Below are 24,664 nucleotides of genomic sequence, written 5' to 3'. Positions count from 1 at the left end.
TTTTGAGGAAATTTTTTTCTCGGGTGCACCCCTTAAATAAAGTGGTCTAGGAATAAATATACGCTCTAAATCACTTAAAAAGGCTCGATTTCGAATCACAATTAAAATTTTCCAAACAACAGCGCAGCACCTAGACCAGCAGACAGCGTACAGGGAAAAATTAACGAGGAAAAAATAATGATGACTAGATTATGCACGGAGAAACAAAATAAGAATCAAAAAGTTGATGTGCATTTTGCGGAATATTTTTATGAATCCACTTAGATCCACCTATGATTTATATATGTAACAAAAGAGTAAGAGCTACTGAAGCTGATGACATAAATAACAGCTGCTACAACCTGCTACCCTGAAAGGTATACCCGATTAAAAATAGTGTTAAAAAAGTATAAAATTTGATATAGCTCCATAAAATGAAGAGATAGCGCTTTGCACTCTTCTAAGACAAAATGTTTTTTTGAAGCACCTAAAACTATGTAGAACATTGTAAAAATGTAAAAATTTAAATAAAAAAATTAGAGCTAAAAAAATAATTTTAAGGGGTTACTAACTTCGCACCCCTATAAACTTTTCCACTTCAGAGATAAGAAGTTGGTGTCTTCGACAAAGTGTCTTGAAATTATCATTTCTACAATGTCTCCATACAATATGAACAATTTTATCAATAAAATAAAAAAAAATATTTTTTTTTCTCGGGTGCACCCTTTTAAGTCGATTTCTCTTACTCCTAAAATAAAATGCTCTAAAAATAAAGACACCCTCCAGAACACGTCAAAAGTCTCCAATCAATAGTTTCGCCGATAATACCAATGTCCCACTTTTTTCAAAACCATCCCACTGTGCTCCGTGGTGGTTGATTAGCCTGGGTTTTCAGGCTGCCTCCATACTGCACACCGGTGCGCTGCTGGCTTCGAATCACTTCGGTGTGCTTGCTTTATAAACCGCGATGAGACGTGGATTAATTATGCGAAATAGTACGAGCCTACCGTGTGCGAGTGTTTAACTCGCTACAAGCAAGGAAACAGGGTGCTAAATTGGGTGTTTACTGCTGCACGGCGACGACGAACAAATGAATAGAAAAGTTAATTTCTGCAATATTCGTATTTTATATTTCCGTGGACGGAGCGCCAACGAGAAGAAAATCATCTCATTAGGTGAGAATTAATGAGCTATCACGATTCGGCTTGGTTGTGTATATAGGACTTGAATATTGGCTGAGCGTTAATTAGGGGCGGAAGAACAGGGATGACGCAAAACAAATTCGTCACAGGTATGTATTATGACGTTTATGGGAGAAGTTCCTCCTTTCTCCCAATCGAATAGCTGTGTACATACAGCTTTAATGAACGAATATTTACTTTTCGATAACGTTGGTTCGAAAACATTGAATATGTATGTATCATGTTTCGTGACGTTTAATTGCAGAAAGATGGTACTAATGATGTTCAATTTTTGTGATAATAGCCACGGTTCTAATATTTCGCATACCACAGCTCATTAGAGATATCGTAAAATTACATCTGTAATTTATTTTCCATCGGGAGATGACAGTTTCTGTAATTCAAAACTAAAAATAAGTATGTTTGAACCGAATAAGAGATCTTCTCAATTTAAATTATTCAATTTTATATCCAGATGAAATATAAGTTGTGATGCAACTCTTATAAATTGCTGACATTGTTAAAATCAACCAGCATGGCATTCACATTGATAAACGCAAATCGCATGTCCAGCATCATAATCCGTCTTAAAGCCACATATTTATCACCGCTGATAAAAGTCCGACTCTATTCATACTTCATTTCCACCGTAAATGTTCCACCAACACACCAACTCTGCGGTCATCTGCACTTGTTCATGCGGTCCTTCGCCGGGTTCAAGCCGGCCGCAAGCCTGGCTTCAACTTCTGCATAACTTAATGTGATGCCGCAGCCTGCAGTTATTAATAAAAGCAGACTAGACAACGACTAAGCATATTTTCATTAAATTTTCTTCACTCGTCTCCGTCGTGCACTTTCCGACCTTATCCCGTCTCACATTCGTTTTTCCGCTTTTCCATTTCTCTGTAGGTAAGCACCACCAACCCACCATTTGCAGCGCATACTGAACTGAACTGTATTGCTCCCGGTGGCGCACGGCGAGCTTACGTATGTGCATATTGAAGCAGCAAATAGTCGACCTAGGGCGACGATCAACACAGGTTACAGCTCGTAAATGTACCTCTATGTTGTGTATCGCAGATATAGACGACGCCCGGCAGCAGCAAAGGTAAGTGGAAAGCTTTGGGAACAAATAAAATACATGTGCCAAGAACTGTTGAGATTTCTTCTTTCTTACTCGTTGAACCGTCTTCGCTTCTCGAGTATTACCTGTAGGAAGCAATTCTCCCTCTTGCCGAAGATCCCATCTCTGCGATTAAGTATCTTCTGTTCCTTCCGAATCGGAGGAACAGTGAGTCTTGCGTTTTATTAAACCCAGCACACCCCATCCGACACTGCGATTGGGATTTGTAAGCACATGATTTCGGTCAGAATTTGTATTCAAACTACCAGTCAGGTGGTGGAGGTCCTCTCTGCAACCGAACGAGAACTTCAGAACTTGCACAATAAGCATAAACGAAACATAATATAACCAAGCTCGGAAAATAGCAACGCACATATGGAATTACAGTGCTTCCCAGTTCGAATAAATTCATTTACACCAGTTGGTTGTTACCTTTACCCCGGCCCTTACCGTATGCCCTGTTCCGTTGTTGCACTTCCCTCTGGCCTCGGCCCCTCACCAGCCATTATTGGGGCGAAAGGTGCAATCATCCTTGGCCGGGTGTGAGGATGTGCCACAAAAAGCGAGAACATTTTATCCATCCCAACAGCATCGGCAGTCAGTGTTTTGATGACTTTATTTACGAGATGTTGAACGAAGTGCAATATGAACAGTGGTGTGATTAGGGGAACTATCCATGAAAGTATTGAAAAGTCCGAACTGTTGTGCCGCTCGTTGCATAGTGTAGGTTAAGTTGACTATTTATTTATTTATTGTCGTCAATCATAATTGTAGACCTATTTACATTTGTATTCTTAACTATTCTAAATAACATTAAATAATGTTGATACTGTTTAAACTTATTGTAAAGTGTCATTAGCTTATAATACGAGAGATGATCTGTTTCAGCTGTGTTTTGGACATCGATAAGTCAATAGTGTCACAATGTTTATTATAAGTGATCATCATTTGATTCATTGATGATGATGATGATGATGATGATACTACCATCTATTGTAGCAAGGCACCTGCCGATAGCACTGGCCATATCTGACAAACGATTTGATCATGATCATACTACTGTTTGTATTTCATCATTTGATTCATTGGGCCATTTTTTGCATAGTTTGTTCGATGATAATTTACGGAGAATATTTGACGATGTCGTAAAGATCGTAATGGAACATAAAAAATAAGTTTTGATAATAGCTCCGTTGAGTCAATTCTGTTTGAAACAATATTGTTTATAAAAGTTACCATTGCTAAATCTCGACGCACTTTCAGTGAATGAATATTGATGAGCTTACAACGAGCTACATATGGTGGCAATGGAAATTCGGTCCACCCTAACTTTCGTAGTGCATATAATAAAAATTGTTTTTGAACTGACTCAATTCTGTTGGCATGAATAGCTGAAAATGGGGACCAAACTATGCTGCAATATTCTAAGATTGGCCTTACATAAGCTGTATATAGTGTTTTTATTGTGTATGGGTCCTGGAAATTGTAACAGAATCGTTTTATAAAACCTAACATGTTGTTGGATTTGCTTACAATTAAGTTATAATGATCGATGAAAGTTAGTTTTGAATCCAATATTACTCCCAAATCTCTTACTCTATTGCTTCTTACTACGTTCTGATCATCAAAACTAATATTTGCGCTGAGTATGTTTCGTTTTCTGCTGAAGGTTATTGAGTTGCATTTTTTATATTCAACTGTAGAAGACTTTTTACACCATGTATGGAATACCAATATTTCATCTTTGAATGTATCGATATCCTCGACAGTTTTGATTTTTAGGAAAAGTTTCATGTCATCTGCATAAATTAAGACATTCAATTTATGAAGCACAAGAGGGAGGTCATTTACAAATAAAATAAAAAGTAACGGACCTAAATGAGATCCTTGAGGAACTCCAGAAGAGGCTTGTATTGGGGTTGATAATTTTCCTTTGAATCTTACAATTTGAACCCGACTTGTTAGATACGATTCAAGCCAATGAAGAAGTTTTGGTTGAATTCCCATCTTCTGCAGTTTGAACAAAAGCATGGGTAAATCAACGCGATCAAAAGCTTTGCTAAAATCTGTGTACAAGGCTTCTACATGGTGACCACTATCCATTGCATCCAAAGAATAATTAACGAATTCTGTTAGATTTGTGGCTGTCGAACGACCTTTAAAGAAACCGTGCTGCTTAGATGTGATTCGATTTTTAATTTGAACAAATATTTTTTCATTAACAATTGCTTCGAACAATTTCGGTATGCAAGATATAAGAGCAATACCACGATAGTTACGAACATTGGATTTTATACCAGATTTAAAAATTGGAACTAAAAATGATTTTTTTCCATATTAACGGAAAACATCCTGATTCCAGTGACATGTTGAAAATCCAGAATAATGGAGCAGTAAGTTCAATTGCTAGAGTCTTAATAAACACTGGAGGTATTCCATCGGGTCCGGAGCTCTTAGACCCATCTAGATGTTTCAGGGCATCACAAATTTCGTGTACATTCAGATGGTTGACGCAAACGTCATTTGAAAACTCAGGATAAAAATCGAAAAAGTCGCGATCTCGATCATCTTCTGAGTGGGTAGTGTATACTTCTTTAAAGAAATCGGCAAACAAATTACATATTTCCTCTGGACCATTACCTGTTCTACCATCTAAATAAAGTTTCGATGGAAAATTGGCTGATTTTAATTTAGTGTTCACATAGCTGAAAAAATGTTTTGGACTTGTCTTGATTTCACGTTCAGTTTTTAAATTATATTTATTGTATGCGATATTTATAGCACAGTTCAGTTGATCACAAATATTAAGATACTCCTCTAAATAATGTTGAAGATTATGCTTCTTGTAGTTTTTATGTGCTTTCTGCTTGCGATTTTTAAGATTTCTAATATCTCTTGTAAACCAAATTGTTTTTTCGATACAGCATGACTTCTCCGTCTTTTAACCGGCACTTCTTCCATTATTATATTGTGCAATGTGTTATAAAACTTTTCTGTCGCTTTATCAACATTTTGTTCGTTCCTTATAGCAGTTTGCCAATCTATATTCTTCAGTTTATGCTTTATATTTCCGTAGTTGGCTGATTGATAATCGAAGATTTCTTCAAACTCACATTCGATTGGTATATCATTAACGTGTACAAACAAAGAGAATTCAATTGCTGTGTGGAATACTTCATTTCGCCAAAGAGGAGCTAGTGATTCATTTACACAAAAATCTTCATAACAGTTAGTCAGCAGTAGATCTAGATAACACTTTTGGATATTCTTCACATGATTGATTTGATTTAATCCTAAGTTAGCAATTTTATCGAATACAAAATGCAATAGCTCATTTTCCCCTATGACTGGAAGTAAAATGCTCTCATTGTCACAGTCCGGTATGAAATCTACATTTCTTTGGTTAAAATCACCATATATATGCACTTTTACTTCAGGAGGCAAGCCAGATAAAACATTCTCGGCGATACCAAAAATTTATCATAAATATCTCTGCGAGCATTATTTGGAGGAATATAAACTGAAGCAAAAACATGAGTTTAACCTGAAATTTGTACCTTGGCCCACACTTGTTCAAAATCATTGAATTTATCCGTTTTAATTATTTCTGAATTGAAAATTGTGGATACTGCAACCAAAAACACCTCCTCCTGATTTTTTTCCAGACCGTTCGTAGTCTCGGTCATCTCTGTAAACGTTGTAACTATTACCAAAAACTTCTTCATTTTTAACACTATCGTCCCAACTTGTTTCAGTCGCTAAAATCACTTTGAAAGATGTACTTAAAACATTATTTTGGATTTCAGTCATTTTAGCAGCGCTTCTCATCCTATTGAAATTTTGACAATATACCGATATCTCCTGAATATTGCTATTTGTAGCACTGTTTTCATTTATTACATTATTAGTGTGATTTTCGCCTTCATATGTCATTAATATAGTATTAATTAGGGGCCCTCCTTAGCCGTGTGCTGAGGGTGGCTGGGTTCGATTCCCGATGCCAGTCTAGGAAATTTTCGGATTGGAAATTGTCTCGACTTCCCTGTGCATAAAAGTATCATCGTGATAGCCTCATATACGAATGCAAAAATGGTAACCTGGCTTAGAAATTAGGATTCTAAGGTGCCTTGAAATACCTTATACAATCGTCTCTTCACATCTCGATATTGAAGGGATCATCGAGATAGGAGAGATCGAAGAAAGGGAGAAGCATTGAAATGGGTACTAAATCCAGAAAAACTCGTTATGAAAAACAACAACAAAACAAATATCATTTTTTCTTGTTTTTGATATGTTTTTTATCGTCCAAATCCAAAGATCTAGTCTAGTAGCTTAAACAATTGAAAATTCTGACATAGAGAGCAAGAAACCTGAAAAATATTATTAGAACCGAGATTAGAACACATCGAGATAGGGAGGTTTATCGACATAAGGAGCGATATCAAGATATAGAACATCTATATGAAGAAAGTTGACTGTAGAGTGAAATGGTATTTTTGGGCTTTTTGGGCTAGAAGAGCACCACCCTTCACTTATATAAATTTAAAATGCAAATGATCACAGTGTGCGCTGCTTGAAAACGGATGGAAAAATCCCTCGTTCCGTCAAACAACTAAATTTTTCATTATTTTACACTTTTTGAATGAAGTTTAGAAAAGTTATTGCGAATTTAAAATGTACAACAATTATCATGAAATGGCCACGACGACTACATGCTGTGGAAATATGGCAGAGCGGTCACTTTTGGAAATCAAGAACTTCTTCGAAGAACAAACGTCAGACACAGTAGCAGAGGGAACAACGACAAAAGAATCATCTCTATCTATAGCATGAGAGGCAATGGGGAAGGTAGCAGAAATGCAGAGATAACTTTCAACGTAGGACTTGGTTAGCAAAAGTGGTACCGTATCCAGTAGCAGATCCAAAACAACCCTTTCCCCTCGCCAGATTCACCGGCTGAAAACGAAAACGTGGGGCAACAGCAAACAATCACGTATCACTTTATATTTATTTATATTCTCTATTTCATTCGTTTTCATGGGTGTGTGTTTTTACTCCCTTCTCTATTTTATCAGGCCATTACCGAGAATCGAACTTGCCGTCTCTGTATTGACCGTCGCCTTTGCTTGCAAGACTAACCATATACCTGGTATATAGTCACGCCAATACAATTTGTGAATATGCCTGTTTAGTGTTTACGCTTAACCCATGCATGTCAATGGCACTGTTTAATAACCATGTTTCCAAATCGAAGCCTCCCCTATCGCACAGTTTATTTCTGATAGGATCATAACAAACAAAGCTCTAAATTATGATATTTTTTCATTGTTTAGAAAAATTAAGATGAAACTCAGTGAATCGAAGTGATTTAAAACAACCAGTAACACTTCCCGTTTGGAGGAAACTTAAGTTTCGTCCAATAATTATTGTATATTGTATCACACCTGAAGTAAATCAGTTAAGTCAACGATGGCGCGAATTCACAACATTATTTCTCCTCAGCTTTTGATAATTTATGTATTGCTGTGAATTGAGGACCTATTTGTAATTGCAATCTTTGCTTCGTTTGACATTAAATTACAGATATGGAATCCAACAAGTAGGAATATGGTTCACCTCGCAACATACCCTTTGTTATGTCATAAAGCTTGGCTTCTAAAGAGACTATAAAAGCCATTCATTTATTTGTATTTGATGTCATCACGGATTTATCTTATTTTTTCTAGGTGCGCTATGCTTTATGAGTCATTTAAATGGTCTTCTATGATAAAATTTTAATATGGTTCAATAAGTTTTTAGTTTTTTATCCGATTCTGCGATATTTATGTACTTGCTATGTTTCGCAACGTGCGAAATGATGGTCCATTTCAACATTTAAAAAATAATACCATATATGTTATGTTTGATACTGCCTTTCCTTTTTTTCATCACCTCTTTTAAGGATTCAAGAATTATACCGTTGAAAGTAATTTCATTTCCAAAACATACTGATATTCAAGAAAGGATCTCGCCCAGTCAGGTCAAACGAGGGAGCTGCAGTTTTCTCGGACAGGAATTTGGTGAGAAAATTCCATAATATATATCGATAAATTATATTAAACGCTTATGATTATATAAAAAAAGAACAATCAGGGCACCCGATTGAAGCGATTTGGATAGGAAGAGTGGAATCGCCAACTTCCTGTTGTTAACATCTCGTGGATAAAGGGCGGGCTCTTCTCCCCATCTATTGGGTCAATCTGGGAAACGAAGGCTAGATTATAATATTGCATGTATGAACTTTCTTCTGGAAGGAGATTCTCTATTCATCCCGTGGATTCGCATAAGCGTCTTTGCTTATGGAACCACCCCACCCATTTTTGGCCCTTCACACAGGAGTCTGATGAAATACAAACAATAGCATAATCATGATCAAATCGTTTGTCAGATATGGCCAGTGCTATCGGCAGGTGCCTTGCTACAATAGATGGTAGTATCATCATCATCATCATCATCAGAAGAGCACCACCCTTAACTTAAGTGCCGTCCTGCTTTGCCATTATCGCCTTAATCGAGAGAGTAAACATCTGTAACAACAGGAATGGGAATGCTGGCATCACGAATAAAAAGTTGCTTTTTTATCGGTTATGATGAAAGGTTCTTTACTATATGATACTTAGCTGAGAATATTCATAAGGCGCCAGACAAGTCCTTGCAGTCTGTTGGAAAAGAAGAGGAAAGCTAGTGTGTAGTTATTTTTGCTAATAAAGATTGTGAATATCCTACATTCTTACAATACGGAAGCTGTGCATGATGTTAGTTCAGTAGGCTTACTAGAAGCGAGATTCACCATGGAAATGAATGTGCCCTCTGAAACATTTTTCTATATGAAAGGACAATTCAGGGATTGAACCCACGACCTCCTGCTTGTAGCTCAATAGCTGTACTCAACTACGCAATGCCATGAAATCTCAATGTTGATTGAGATTTTTAACCCGAAGCTGAGCCAGCCTCCGTAGATCTCCTTAAAATACATTAATCTCAATTGAGTAGCCTCTGTCTATTTAACCAAACGTATTCATTCGATTGACTTTTAATGCATATAATGTTAGGTTGAAAACTTGCCGTAAAACCCTATTTATTACAATTGACAGAAACATCAATTCTACATCAATAATTCGTTTGAAATCGGAAATATGATATAAAAAAAATATCAAGCTCTTTTAATGGAATGTCTAAACCTGTCATAAGACGAGTTTAGTACTATGTGTTCCTTTTAATTGCACCACGTTGTAATCTTTACAGATACATATTTCGACCTCAATTGTAAGGCCGTCTTCAGTGTCTCGTACTTAACTCGATATACGTTTTCTCATTGGTGATTCGAGGTCAGGTTTAAAATGTTTAAGGATGGACGGCGATTAAGATTAGGGAATAAGGAAATCATCATCCGGTCATTTGGCATCAGGGACGATGTGGCATGTCGTCGTGCTCGAGGAATGGTTTGACTGAGAGAATCTTCCGGATGGCCAAAGCTTTACGGAACAGAATGTAAACACATGTAAATGTAAACAAACAGCATGTAAACGACAGAGGAAAAAATAGGCTGACTAGATTTAATATTCAGCGTTCAAATAAATGAGTCGAAATTTATCAGCACTGTAAATAATAAGGACATTGATGGCTGACGCAAAAAATATCAATCTCCTGATAATACTAGACGAGCCAGCCTCGGGCTGAATGAACAACAATGAAGAATAAAAAAAAACTCCTGATAAATCTGATCTTTCAATTTTGTTGTTTTTTATTTTTTTTAAATTAGTAAAAAGAGAATGAAACTGGAACCGATTTTTTTTTTAAATTTATAGTTCTATGGGTCAATCCCGGATAAAAATCAAGCAACAATTCTTGCATGTCATCCATCTGTCAGCACATACTCGTCCGTCATTCGTCGAATTCATTGATCCCAGAGTCACCTCCGTCTTACCGAATTATATGACGCTTAACACTTAGGATAGAACAATATGAGCAGATCCCATAGCCGCTTCAGCCCCAGCAACGTTAAACTTGGTGGTGAAAGATTTTTTGAGCTATTCCGAGTGCCTTTGCTAAAAATCTTTTAGTACCTGAACGAATTTAATCCAGAGGGAAATGAAAAAAATCGTATACAGTCAAACCTCCATGAGTCGATGTTCTATGACTTGATATTGACTCATGGAGGCAAATTATGCCATATTAAAAAATATTTTCTGGGCTACTGTGATGGTCCCTTCAAACAGCTTTGCAAGGATTTTCTACTACACTTCTCGATAAATGCATGAGTCGATGGTCCCTTCAATATCGACTCATGGAGGTTTGACTGTACTTCTCATCTCTCTGAACACTCACGATATGCACTATGTCGTCATAGATGTTTTGCGCAAGCTGTTATTATAATGTACTGATCGGGATATAATGATGGATTTGAACTTATTTTACACAGCTGTGCGAAAAGGTTTATGCCGATATAATACGTTGATCGTTATCTATTGAGGCCAATTTCTGCAAAACCTGAGTTGTGGTAAACTCAATATCCGAGAATCTCAGACAAAGTGTCAGGTTCTTATACAAATGTTGAATGCTAACAATTATTCATGCTTTTCATTCAATATTCGTTTTTAATTCTAACAATATTATAAAAGAATCTATAAATTTTGTATATGCTAAAAGAGTTCGCGTGTTAGAGTTAGATCGTGTGCGAGTGGTGTATTGTATAATCAGTGATGTAAAATTATGGTGACGGCAAATGCTAGCAGATCCTTGAGATACTTGTTTCGAAATTATCATGTAGAAGCCATTCCCCAGACCAACCATTTTGGACGTACGAGTTAACAACCTGTTCATGTAGCGTTTATTTTATCACCAGGGTGCTGATCCAGTTGCCTGTTGACTAAAGAATATTTTCCTCTAGCAACACATGTAGAACTTTCATGTGAATGATTTCTTTTCTTGAACCTTTAAATGACCTGGAATCCTTCAAGACTCCTGAATTATCAGAAAGATACTATCATGTATGGGAGTTGAAATTAAAAAAAAAATCTGGAATGCTCAAGCCCATTTAGATCATAGAAACAGGAAAGTTCCTCCTGAGTTATGTGGCGTACAATTCACGCGATATCAACCTCGCAACGAGTTGGCGGTATCGGGCCATTTGGCCTAATGCCGATTCGCCAAATGCTGTTTGCATACAAAGTTTAAAAAAATCTTTAGGTAGTAAGTAGTAGTAGAGAAAAGTAAGAAACGAGAATTGAGTAGTGAGAATTTCGAAGTGTAAAGCAAGAAGGGAAAGACATCTTCCTTCTTCCTTTTTTCTTCCACCTTCCTTCCTTCTTCTTCCATGTCCTTTCTTCTTCCTTCCATCTTATTTCTTGCTTTTTATAATTTCCTTCCTTCTTTCTTCTTCCTTCATCTTTTCTACTTCTCTTTTCTGCTTTCTACCATTTCCCTTCTTTTTCCTTCTCCTATCTTTTTCTTCATCTTTTCTACTTCTACCTTCTTTCTTCTTAATTTCTTTTTGTTTTTTTATTAGGCCGTTACAAATATTTAATTTACTTTTTGTCCTGCTGGTCTCCGAGAGGTCAAGGGGGGGGGGGGATAATAAAAAATAAATATTAAAATGAAAAAATAAAAAAAACTCCGGATTTGTTAAAGAATGTTTTGAATATCATCAAAATTATCCGAATTTTATTTTGTTGCCCCTTCAAAATATTTTTTTTTTGGCAAAAAAATCCGAGGGGGAGGGAGACAAAGGGGCTGTCCACAAACAACGTAGACCGAAATTTCACCTTTTCAAACCCCCCCGTCCCCCCTAGTAGACTTTCGTAGACTTTTCCAAAAGCCCTCCCCCTCTCCTCTTGAAGTCTACGCAGACTTTTCCAAATTTTACAAAACATTATATATGATTGAAAAAAAAAGGAAATCAACCACGTTTCAAGCAATTCAGCTATTCAAATCCATTTCCAAGTAAACATTACAATAAAACTCGAATTTCAAACATAACTAAATCAAACTGAACAAAATCCAACAAAACACAAATCATGTTGAAAGGGATTCAAATTTAATCCTCTGTCCATAGCTCCGGAAATCAAATTTCAAAGCCACGTAATTTAATTTCTGTTGCATTTGATTCCTCTCAAAGGTGTGCGCCACCATCGCCGACACTTTTTGCATCGGCGCGCCACTGCTTAAAATCTGTCACGCATCTGTCCTATAATTCTGAACGCTGGTTCAGATTTGTAAAAACCGAACAATTTTCAGAATTTCGAAAAAAAAATCGAGTTAAAATTCCAAGAATGTCAAGTTTACAATCCAATAAGTTTTGCGTGGAAATTTCGTAAAAATTTCTCAATTGATGACCTTGAAAACTTCCAGGTAATACTCCAAAAAACTCTTTGTGATAATTCCGATGCTTTTCTTGAAAATTTCATACAATATCCTGCGGAATAATCATCTGTTGAAATCCCAAGAATATTCTTCTAAATTTAAGTTTCCCCGTTAAAAAAACGAGTATTTCTTTCCCGAGGTAATTTTAAGTTTAAACAGACATTCCGATTTTTCTTGCAAAGAATTTTCTGAATAATATTCGGTGGAAATTTTGGAGAGTTTCTAATTAAAACTTTTGCAAATTTCTCGTAAAAAATTCGAATAAATTTTCATGAAAATTACAAAGGCTGTATTACAAAAACCGCAAAAAAAATTTTGTTGTGGAAACTCAAACAGATTTTGGTGGGGAATTCAAATGATTTCTCGTGGAAGTTTTCAACAATTTATTTAGAAATTCCAGAGATTTTCCTTCGATAATTCCAAAGAATTTGTGTTAGAACTGCCGAAAAAAATTACGAAGTAATTATCCATGGGAATTTCGAAGAGCAGGGACTTCCCAGAAAATCTCCATATTCTGAAGGTTTTCTCACGAAATTTTCGGAGAATCCCCTTTACAAATTCCAAATAATATCTTTTGGGCATTCCAAAGACTTTTTCTTGGATGTTCCAAAATGTTTTTTTTTGTAAATTTCCATAGTTTTTAAAGAAGTGCCTGCCGTCAATAAAAAAAAATCTAGTAGAATCTGCAATAAAATCCAAGTGAAGATTTTGGATTTTTTTCGAAAGTTTTTATAGAATACTTTGGATAATTTTCCTGCTCAACACAGAAGAATTTCCTGGTGAAATCCATGACTTTTACTTCAGTGAAACTCACTACATTTTTATGGAGAAAAAATATAAATCGTTTAAAAAATAAAAAGTCTACGTAGACTTTTGATAAACCCCCCGCCCCCCTTCGTAGACTATCGTAGACTTTTTCGAAACCCCTCCCTCCCCCCTCAAGAGTCTACGTGGTTTATGGACAGCCCCAAAATAGTTTTTAAATATTTGTATCGGCCTTATTAGCTATTTATTTAACTAATGTAAATAGTTAATAATAAAAAAAAAACCTTTCAGTTTCCCCCAGAAGAAGGCTGCCAAACACAGCCGAAACGTCGGGCAGTTAAAACATTATTTTTTGAACAATTTTGAGACTGTAAAGCCGAATCCCATCACATTAATAATTATTCTATTTTTAATTTATTCCTTTGATCAATATTCAGGAAAGGACAAATGTCGAACAGTTTTCCGTTCATCAGCATGGACATTTGCTCTTATCATTTTTATTAATTTGAGTGAACCACGGACCGTCGTCATATCCCCTGAGTCGCCCACATGGTATACGGATAGCTCCCTTGCTACATACATTGGATTTCACGAATAAAATCTTCTGAAATAATTTTCTTTCAAAATGTTGATCCGTTTCAAATTCGTTAATTTTGCCATAAAGTAGTCTTTCATCGAAGCATAAAAATGTCTTTTCACAATATGCTAATATTGTCGGATACTTCGTTTTTGAATATAATTAACTTTTTAATAAACAGTATTTATGGCAAACGCTTAAATATAAGTGGATGACAATTATTCCTGTTCACGTGATGCTAGTATTTTCAGGCATTGCACTATCCACTAGTATTTGCGAATATGTAAACGAGCCATTAATCCCATTGATTGAATAACAAATCTCGCGTGATTTTTTAAAACGCCGAAGTCCAAAAGAGAGGCTCTCTTTGTTTACTTTCTCTTTTGATTATTACGAAGTCATACTAACATTTACATCGGATTTTGTTCACAGAGATCTGGAGAAAATAGCTTTACATAGCGTGCTGAGGAAATATAGTAAAAAATGCAAAACTAGCTTAGATTTTAGTGAAAGAGAGCGTAATGAAAGATAGTCTCTCATTTGGACATACGACGTTTTTAAAATCATGGGGCCACATGGCAACATGTGGTAGCGATGGGTCATTACGGTATCGTAGAGTAGATTATAACGCGCCCCCATCGAAGCATTTCGGTTGCGGTCCGTTTGGACCCAAGATTTCATCACGATCACAAAAACTCAAATTTCAACCGATTTCCGATCTTTGCTCTGGATCTTTCGGAGGTCCGTTTTGGGCACTTTGTGGGATCACGAAAGACTTACATTACTGATTGCATCCATTCATTATTCGTCAAGATGGATGATTACGAAATAATGCGAAACTTTGGGATGAACTTTTGGAATTGACAATTTTTACGGATGTTCCGAATCTTCCAAAGCACCGTTTTGGGAGCATTTGGTCTCGGAGCACTTTCACTATGATTACATACCCAATTCGCCGGTATGAATAGTTTCGAAAAAATCGCGAAAGCTCTTGGATGTTTTTGGAACTGGCCTTTTATGGATTTTCCAGAATATCCGGATGACCGTTCCTGGGCATTTAGAGGTCACTGAAGACTTTACTATTGATTGCACCCACAATTTGCCAGAATGAATGGTTACGAAAAAATCGAGAAGCTCTGGGATGAACTTTTGGAATTGGCCACTTTTACGGATGTTCCGGATCTTCCAGAGGGTTTTCCGATTACCGCTCGAGGGATAAATTTGCCCAAAAATGGCATATACAAGATAGCAAATACAGTTGGGATCATCAAATCACATTTTTGCAAGCAATTTCATGTTTCAAAACACGAAACTCGAAAATTAGGTGCCAAATTGAGAAGCTCAAACAGTACCTTTCTAGAACAGGTCCCCCGGGGACTAGAGAGGTCAATTTGGATGAATCACCCCATGGGCTTTTTCTAGGAACCTACAGCTTTCGTTTGGTGCCTAAAGATCGAAAATTGGTTGAAATTTGAGTTTTTGTGATCGTGATGAAATCTTGGGTCCAAATGGACCCCAATGCACAATGTGTCACTTTTTTTGTGGCGCCTCTCCTAGATGTCGCTGGAAGCTGATTTTCTCAGGGAATCTTAGTTTCAAAAAGTTAGGAAAAGTCAGAATTTTTCAGATTTTTGTCTCGTTGCGTTACAAAGTTACAGCGTTGTTTTGAGTGTGCTTGGGTCGAAATGGACCCCAATGCATCAGGAAAGCTAAACAAGTTGAAATGCATCATCAGAACCGGTGCCCCCAATTGGGACCTATTTAAAGAAATTAATCTTCAGTTGTAGCCCCCCGAATTAGTTCATTATCGTAACAGCTACCGAAAAACTTCTCTCACGGTATGCTACCTATCGAGAGTGTACACAGACATGATAAGTGAGAGATTTTCTCATACTCCTTTGGATTCAAACCCTGCACAGGTTGCACGTGCTGACGCGACACATCTGTCAAAACGTGAACGGAACGAAACGCATTGTTCACAATACTTGTAGAGCACATCAGCTTCCGTTTAGAAGTTGTTGTGATGATTTTTGGCGTTTATATCTTTTGTTAAAATGTTTTCAAATTAAAAAAAAGCCCAAAAACCACTAAATTGGCTTGAGCCACCTCGAAATTTTGTCCGAATTAGCTGAAAATTTGTCAGGGAGTAATAAATTCTCGCTGAAACCGGGCCACTATTTGCACGAGGTTCTTAAAAATGCCTAAATTTATATTCTTTCGAAGGCTTTCGGCGAGTATATTAAGGATCCGAGTTAAATTCATCAGAAATATGAACCCCTCTTTAGTTATACACGAAATCATTTTTATGGACCCCTCGATTTTTGTCAATTCTTGACTCACCAAAACTATCATAACTCCAACATTTCTCAACCGATCATAGAGATCAGCATATCGTTGGAAAGAGGAAGAGTGTATCCTCAATTTGCATTAATAAAAATTCAAGCAGCCATATTGAATTTGGCCGCCATCTTGGATTTCTTTTTAAAAACTAATTTTCCGCCACGTTCGCAACCACCGATTTTGAATATTAATACATCGATGGAAAGCTTAGCTTATATTGTGCATTGTGTCTGAAAATCTCAGGTGTATGTTTTTTCTATCAAAAGTTATGTACGATTTCCCAAATTATTTTTTGAAGGGCCATCTGACCAACGAACATTATTTTTATGGTTAATATGGTAATACGACGTTAGTTCCTTGATTTCATACACTATTCTAAGCCAAATATGTTTCAAAAATCAAAAGCATATCTACAACAGTATTTTATTTGATGGGCTCAAAAGTTTTGAGCATAACGGAGCCGTATTCAAGTTATTGTATTAAATAATTCAAGAATTTTTGATTTGGTAAATCGTACATAACTTTTGATAGAAAAAACATACACCTGAGATTTTCATACACAATGCACAATATAAACTAAGCTTTTCATCGATGTATTAATATTCAAAATCGGTGGTTGCGAACTTGGCGGAAAATTGTTTTTTAAAAAGAAATCCAAGATGGCGGCCAAATTCAATATGGCTGCTTGTATTTTTATTATTGCAAATTGAGGATACACTCTTCCTCTTTCCAACGATATGCTGATCTCTATGATCGGTTGAGAAATGTTGGAGCTATGACAGTTTTGGTGAGTCAAGAATTGACAAAAATCGAGGGGTCCATAAAAATGATTTCGTGTATAACTTAAGAGGGGTTCATATTTCTGGTAAATTTAACTCGGATCCTTAATATACTCGCCGAAAGCTTTCGAAAGAATATAAATTTAGGCATTTTTAAGAACCTCGTGCAAATAGTGGCCCGGTTTCAGCGAGAATTACTCCAGGAGGCTTATTTTAGCATTAGAATTGTGGTTAAAAGACTATTATTCTTCCATTTACTTCCACTATTAACTTTTTTATGTATCAACAAGCAGATACGTATTTCGTTTCCTACTTTCTTCAGTGTTTGTTATCGACTGAAGAAGTTTCCAAGTAGGAAACGAAATACGTATCTGCTTGTTGATACATAAAAAAGTTAATAGTGGAAGTAAATGGAAGAATAATAGTCTTTTAACCTTGTAGCATTTCCCCTAAGACACTCTAAAATAATTAAAAATTAGAATTGTGATTCTGGGCTGACCGGTTGAATTTTTGAAACTTTTTGAAAACATGAAGAGGTCTATAAACACCAAATAGATATTTTTTTCATTTTCGCGACGACTAAAACCCGTATTGTACTGACTTGCCCGATGGCTACTCTTTTATTTTTTCTGTTGTGAAGTGACGCTAAAGTGTGAGTCCATGTTGTGAATAAGTGAAATGCTAATTTCTATTGTTTCGAAAGGCTTCATATAAATATATAAACAAATAAAAATTGTAAACTTGTTCATGAATTACAATAAATATATATATATGTACATTATATTAGCTATCGCCATAGCCATCAGAAACACAATTCGATTTAAATCCACGTGTAAACTTATTTTTCAACAACGTATCGTTTGCTGTAAAATGAAATTCATATCAAGCTTTATTTTGTTCAATATTACTGGACTGGGAATAATGTCAAGAACTGGACTTTCTAGTACGATAATCCATCTAAAAACGTTTTGTTTGGAACTTTGAGAAAATAATCACACTATAATGATCTGAAGACCTTTCTGAGTCAAGTACAATGCTGCTTTAATTCGTTATCGCTTGTTACTCTTAACCCCATCGATCTATGAACCATTGACCTCTATATTTTCTCACTGATTTACCCAAAATTTTATTCCTGATGTGGACTATACTGATATCGCAATCAACCACCTCACCAAATTGTATTTCGTTCAACAATCGTATCATCAACTATGGAAAATGTGGTTCTTGACAGTAGCTTTCCACATTTCAACTAACCTTCTCCTTCAGTCGAAATTGAAGCGATTTCATACCACATTAATATAAGCTGATTTATTTTATCGTTCACAATATTCTAAGCAATAGTTGATCCTTCCATTACTTCATCTACTTGAAACCTAACTAAGCACAACCCCTTCTTAATCAACTACCCGCTTCTGGTGCTTCCTAGTTTCGGTGTTCCACTTTCTTTCATCTGCTCCTACCCAATTAGATCAGATCGTAGCATATTGCACCCTGGGAATGGAAAGCCAAGCAATCTGTGGTGGTGCCCCGTGTCACTTCCTCCCCGGGTCTGTCGCACCGGAACAAGGAAAAAGCAAATAGCATTTCTCAGTATCACCAAAGAAAATTTCTCAAGATGAAGAAAAGCCTTGAGTGCAGGGGCTAAGCTGCTTCCGAATACACATTATCACGACAACCGAAGACTACGACGAACTGCGGGCTGTGTGGTGGAAGACTGCAAGAAAAACGACACCACCTTCACTCTGGTGCTTTCTCCTGGGACGAAATGAAACTCGTTGGTTTCGTTAGTTGTGTGGCAAAGCAGGGGATTGCCCGGGGAGAACTAAATTTCGATTCCATGTTGCATCTTGCTGTGCTGAGGTCTGAACCAAGGCTGAATGAATTGCCTTTATCTGGAACGTCGTCTTCGTCGTCGTCATCGTCGTCGCATGTAATTTCAGAAGCTGCCCTCGTCGTCGATGAATAACTATAAGAGGAGACGTCGTGTTGACGTTATCATTTGGAAGCAATCCCACCCAGCCAGCACAGCAGGTACGAGAGGAAATTAGGGAAAAAGCTTTTACTCGATACACTCGTTTATGATTACACGGATCGTTAAATGTATCCCCCCACAAATGCAATTACATTAGATATCCTCTGTTGTTATAATTAAAATCTAAGGGGAACCTCAGTCGAGTTGAACATGAATTTTATTAAAATATAAAATGACAAAGTCTGTTTTTACCATGGCCCTCCATAATCTGACAGGTATGACAGTTCATTGAATTATATGAAATTCAATTTTCCTTAAATTCAAGGCACAATTAATCGTATGAACCATTCTGATTTGCACTACCCCGAGCACAAATCCATTTTGTTGCTAATGCGAGATCCGAGACGGTTAGCAGCAGGTGGTTTTCATGGTTCACTTCGGGAAAACTGCACGACATTAGTGCGCAGACAGCCGCTGCGAAAACCCATCAGCAAATCCTGATCAGCACTGACAGATGACCATGGCGACGACGGACGACCGTCATCGTGTTGTATACGTCGCCCCGTGACTGTTTTGTAACACAGTCAAATAAATGGAAAGTAATAGCAATAACACCCTCTCGCGGCGCGGTCTCGGAGATTGGTTGCAAAGGGAAGCTATCCAGCCGGGCCCCGGTGAGGGTTCAGCACAGCAGGACTAATGGTCGAAATATGTTTATGATTGGATCACCGCTGCTGCTGTTCGGTGCCCCGGCCCACAACCCGCCGACCGGCTATATTTTTAGCGGTGAATGAATGTTGCGAAAATTTCCGGGGAAACCCGAACAATGGCGACTGCTCCACCGAGTGTAGGCAACACTTCAAAAGAAATCCGAGAGGTGTTTATGTGCGTATGCGTAGTATTCATCAATTTCGATTTGATTCGAACGTCGGATAGATTTGGTTGAATATTGGGTGTTGATTGGATATTTGCAAATGATGGATCGTACGCCCCTCTCACAATTATGGAGCACCTTACAAAGTTCCTACTATACAATGCCATATAAATAAGACATGATTCTTAAATTTTTGATTCTCAAATTCGTTTCTAAGAAAACTGTCCGTGAAAACCAACGAAATGTACATTTTTTTCATATGGAAGTTTAGCGGAAGAAATAATGTTTTCTCAATTTATTCATATGATACCTTTCGGATGGTAATGGGAAAATATTGTCTCGATTATAATGTATTGCCACTACTGCTTTAGTTATATGTCTTCGAAATAATAAAACCTGAGTGAAAATTATCTTATATAGCTGTGTAGCCAACCGGCCAAGTACTCGAGCTTCCCTCATAAAAAGGAATTTCTTTCGTTAAATGTTGTTTAATTGTGGGTGTTCTATATTTGAGGATTACTTCGTACCGAAGGAATGGGAACGATATTTTACAATTAGAGTAAATGAAGCTTGGAAAAAAATATTCATTTTTATTTATGAGGTTTTTCCTTCAACTGTATAATAGAGACACGGAAGTAATTGTACAAATAAATTGTGTCAATTGTATCAGAATCGTTTGCAATACAAGGGATTTACGCATAGGGATGAAAAGAAAATGAAAACTAATTTCGAAATATTGGACTAACATTTTTGTCAAACTTTTTCACTCCATAATAATTACAAAGAAGTTTGGAATATCATTTGCGACAAAATGTCACTATTTATTGAAAAACACAATTCCGCAGTTATGTTTTTTTTGCACTTTATTTTTAAGTATGCTTGCATGTTTGTTGCGTTTGAAATGGTCTGTTTGGTGTTTAAAATGGTCTCTCAACAGTTTTAAAGTAACAAAATTATTTATTTACATTATTTACATTGGGTTCAATTTCAGTCGCCCGTTGGCATTTTCTTAAACGAAAAATGTATGGTTACGCCTTTCCTCTGATAGGAAGTAAAACCGTAGGTCCCGGTCCATGTGTTAATGGGTAGGAGAACTGGGGGTAGGACGCCCACGTGAAGTAAAATGTCGTTTTTATCAATGAAAACCACCAGTTCAACCAGTTTTCACCAGCGCAATCTGAAGAACAGCTGCTACTGATTTCCGATGACAGTTATCTAATTTATCGTTTTATTGTACAGACATTTGATTTTCTAAATGCACCCGCAAAAACATGATTTTGAAACCATGCGGGGTGTGGATAGGTTATGCGCCAGTGGATAGGTTAAAACGCGCATGTGTTCATCGTATTGATCTTCGTTTAAATAGTCTATAGTTTTGGATGACCAATAGCAATAAAAAATATCAATTAACTTTGGTCGAGTCGATAACGAGACACTGAAGATGGCCTAACAGTTGACGTCAAAATACGTATCTCTAAAGCAATACAACGTGATGGAATTAATTAGAATAGTACTAAACTCGTCTTATGACAATTCAAAAATGATGTTAAGGTGGAACTCGTCAGAATTCAATTTCAAATCTACCAAAAGTGATGGTGTCTTTAAGTCGATGTAGTGACATATAATATCTTGGTTAATCAATTAGTTGGTTGATTAGATTGAAAGTTCGAATGAGGCTTTATCTAGTAAAATAATACAGTCAAACCTCCATGAGTCGATATTGAAGGGACCATCGACTCATGGAAATATCGAGATGTGGAAAGGAATTTCTTCGGAAAGCTGTTTCAAGGGACGATCACAGTAACCCAGAAAATATTATTTAATATGGCATAATTTGCTTCCATGAGTCGATATCGAGTCATCGAACATCGACTCATGGAGGTTTGACTGTACATAAATTGTTGAACTGGTTTTTGGAATTCGTCTAAGTCAAAGCCCCATTCTGTCGGGCACCTAAACTTGTATATGACTCGCAAAATATGTTTGCTGTGGTATTTTTTTAAGGAACGCATACGAAAATAGTTGCAGGAATTCCTACGAAAATTCTGTTGGGAATTCCTTCGGAGACTCCTTAAGGAGTTAGGAGTTTCTTCAAAAATTGCTTAGGAAATCCTTCATTTTTTAAAGCAATACTTTTGGAAATTTATATGAGAACCCCTTCGGAAAGTTCTCGTTTTGGAATTTCATTGGCAATTATTCCATGAATTCCTTAAAAAAATATTCAAAATATAGCATTAGGAATTTCTTCGAAATTTCCCTAAAGGAATTCTTCAGAACTTCTTCTAGCAATTCCTTGGAAACATTCTCCGGGAATTCTTTCAGAACTTTTTGCAGGAATTCCTTCAAAAATGCCTTCATGAATTCTTTCTGAAAATCTTTCAGTAATACATTCTGATTTTTCTTCGTTTAGTTTTTTTTATGTCTTTATTAGCGAGACTTTCAGCCCAAGGCTGGCTCGTCTCGTAGAAATTCTGTGTTTAGTGTTTATTTTAGTAATTCTTTCAAAAATTTGATTAGTAATGGACGCAATTTTAAAATTATTTAGGGAAAAAAAATCTGGAGGAGTACTCAAGCAAATTTTTGAAGGAGTTTTTGAAGAAATTCATGACGGGTTTTGAAGGGTGCAGGAATTTCCAAATGAATTTTTGAAGGCATTTTCTAAAAATATTCTAAAAGGATTTTCGAAAATAATTCCAGAAAGAACTGCTAAATGAGTTTTTGTAGGTATTTCTCTTCCTAGAGGAAATTCCAGAGGAATCCATAAAAAAAATCTGAAAGAATTTCTCCAGGAAATCTCGAAGGCTTGTTGATGGGTAGAGAGAAAAGGTGTGAAATGTTATGTTACCAAAGTCGATTCGATGGATACAGGGAATTGACTGATATCCCATTGTTATTAGCTGTTTATGGATTGGTATTGGTAATACATCCATGTACTCAATAGAAAAGTGTGAGTTCAAGTCCTTCCAACAGCCGAATCTTTTTTCACAATTTATCATAAAAAAAACACCTTAAATGGCAAACTGAACTCTGTGTATAAAAATTGAACATCTTTTCCGAAACACAAAAATCTGACTTCCCTCACAAGTCATTAATCAAGAAAAAATCTCAAAGGCATTTACGAAAAAAATCCTAATACGTTTTCAGAGGAAATGCCTACTGGTATTTCTGAAGTAATTCCTAGAGTTCTTCAGGAATTCCTTCGGGTTTTTTCAGTAATCTATTCGCAATTTCCTCCAGAAATTCCTTTGGATTTTCATTCGGTAATTTCCTCGGAAATTGCCTTAAGGACTTCTATAAAACTCCTCCGGTATCGAATTCCAGAAAGTCTTTCGGAATTTCCTCTACATATTCCTTCAGGAAGGAAAGGAAAACCTTGGAAAAATCGTTCAGGTATTCTTCAAAAAATTCCTTCAGAATTCCAAGCAACTTTAAGCAACTCCGACAATCTTAGATTTTTTCGAGCATTCCGTTGGACATTCCGTCAAGACGTCGTTCAGAAATTCCCCCAGGGAGTTCTTTGGAAAATCTGCCGATTTTTTTTAAGGATTTAAATCTAGAAATTAAATAAATGTTGAAATTTTTCAGGATATTTCTCCAAAAATTTGAAGGGTTTCTAAGAAATATTCCAGAACTTCCCTCAGGAATCCTTTAAGTAAGAACTTCCTCCAGGATTTTTTATTAAATTTCTTTGGAGTTCCTTCAGTAATTGCATTGTAGAATCCTCTAGATTTTTTTTCAGTAATTCCCTTCCAAAAATCCTTCACACATTTCTTTTGAAATATCCACAGAAAATGTTTTTGAAGTTCCTTCGAACATTGTTTTAGAATTCCTCCGAAAATTCTCTAAAAAATCCTTCTGAAATTCATTAACGGATTCCTTTGGAAATTTCTTTAGGCATTGACAATTTGCTAAGATTTTTTTTTTTTTGGAAATTAATTTGGGAATTCCTTCGGAAGATTCTTTTAGGAATTCTTTCGGATTTTTTTTTAGAAATTACTTCGGAAATTTCTTAGAAATTCCTTAGCAAGCTACTTGACAAATTTTCCAGAAATCTCCATAGGAATTCCTTCAGAACTACCTTAGAACTAACTACCTTAGAAAATTCCAGTATTTTTGATAACTCCAGGAAAAATTTTTTGGCCATTGCCCTCTGGATTTTTTTACAACATTCTCCATTTCTTGTGTTTTTTTTTTCGGGGACTTCAGGAATTCATTCAAAACCCCTTTAGAATTTTTTTTCGAAAATACCTTTGGAAATTTCTTTGAAAATACCTTCAAAAATTGCCTTTGGAATGCATTCGGAAATTCTTTTAGGATTTTTTTTTTAAATGCCTGTAGGGATTTTTCCAAAATTTTTGTGAAAGGTTCCTTCTGATTTTTCTTCGGAATTTTTTTCGTTCCCTAAGTTATTCAGGAATTTTAAAACTATTTCATTCCTTAATAAATTTCCAAATGAATTCCAGCAGGAGTATTATATGATTTTACTAAATGAATTTCCCATAGAGAACTTGAATGGATTTTACCTAGAATACCTACATGATTTTCCGCAGAAATTTTCATAGGGTTCTACCATGACGAGCTCGGTCCCGTGGCACCTATGAGTAGAATTCTCTAAATCTTTCTTAAATAGGTGTCCAACTAAAAATCTTTCCTCTTCCTCAGCATGCCCAAGG

At 36.3% G+C, this 24,664-nt stretch overlaps 1 protein-coding gene across 4 annotated transcripts in view; it reads left to right on the top strand.

Moving 5' to 3' along the window:
- Nucleotides 1-24,664, top strand: part of LOC134217095 (uncharacterized) — a 194,273-nt gene that overhangs the window by 66,265 nt on the left and 103,344 nt on the right. The window contains exon 2 of one of the 4 annotated variants that reach the window (XR_009980911.1): nt 2,070-2,268. The exons of 2 other annotated variants lie outside the window; for them this stretch is intronic. Coding sequence is in view for 1 of the 2 variants with exons in the window: in XM_062695865.1 (XP_062551849.1) it covers nt 2,070-2,162 (93 nt within the window). In the remaining variant the exon portion in view is untranslated. Of the gene's footprint in view, nt 1-2,069; nt 2,277-24,664 lie in introns of those variants that run through there. One more of the 4 variants, XM_062695865.1, reaches the window with a different exon arrangement.

The sequence above is a fragment of the Armigeres subalbatus genome, chromosome 2 (assembly GCF_024139115.2).
Source record: "Armigeres subalbatus isolate Guangzhou_Male chromosome 2, GZ_Asu_2, whole genome shotgun sequence".
Lineage (NCBI taxonomy): Eukaryota > Metazoa > Arthropoda > Insecta > Diptera > Culicidae > Armigeres > Armigeres subalbatus.
The sequence above is the reverse complement of the archived record's forward strand: the minus strand, read 5'-3'. Positions and strand labels throughout refer to the sequence as shown.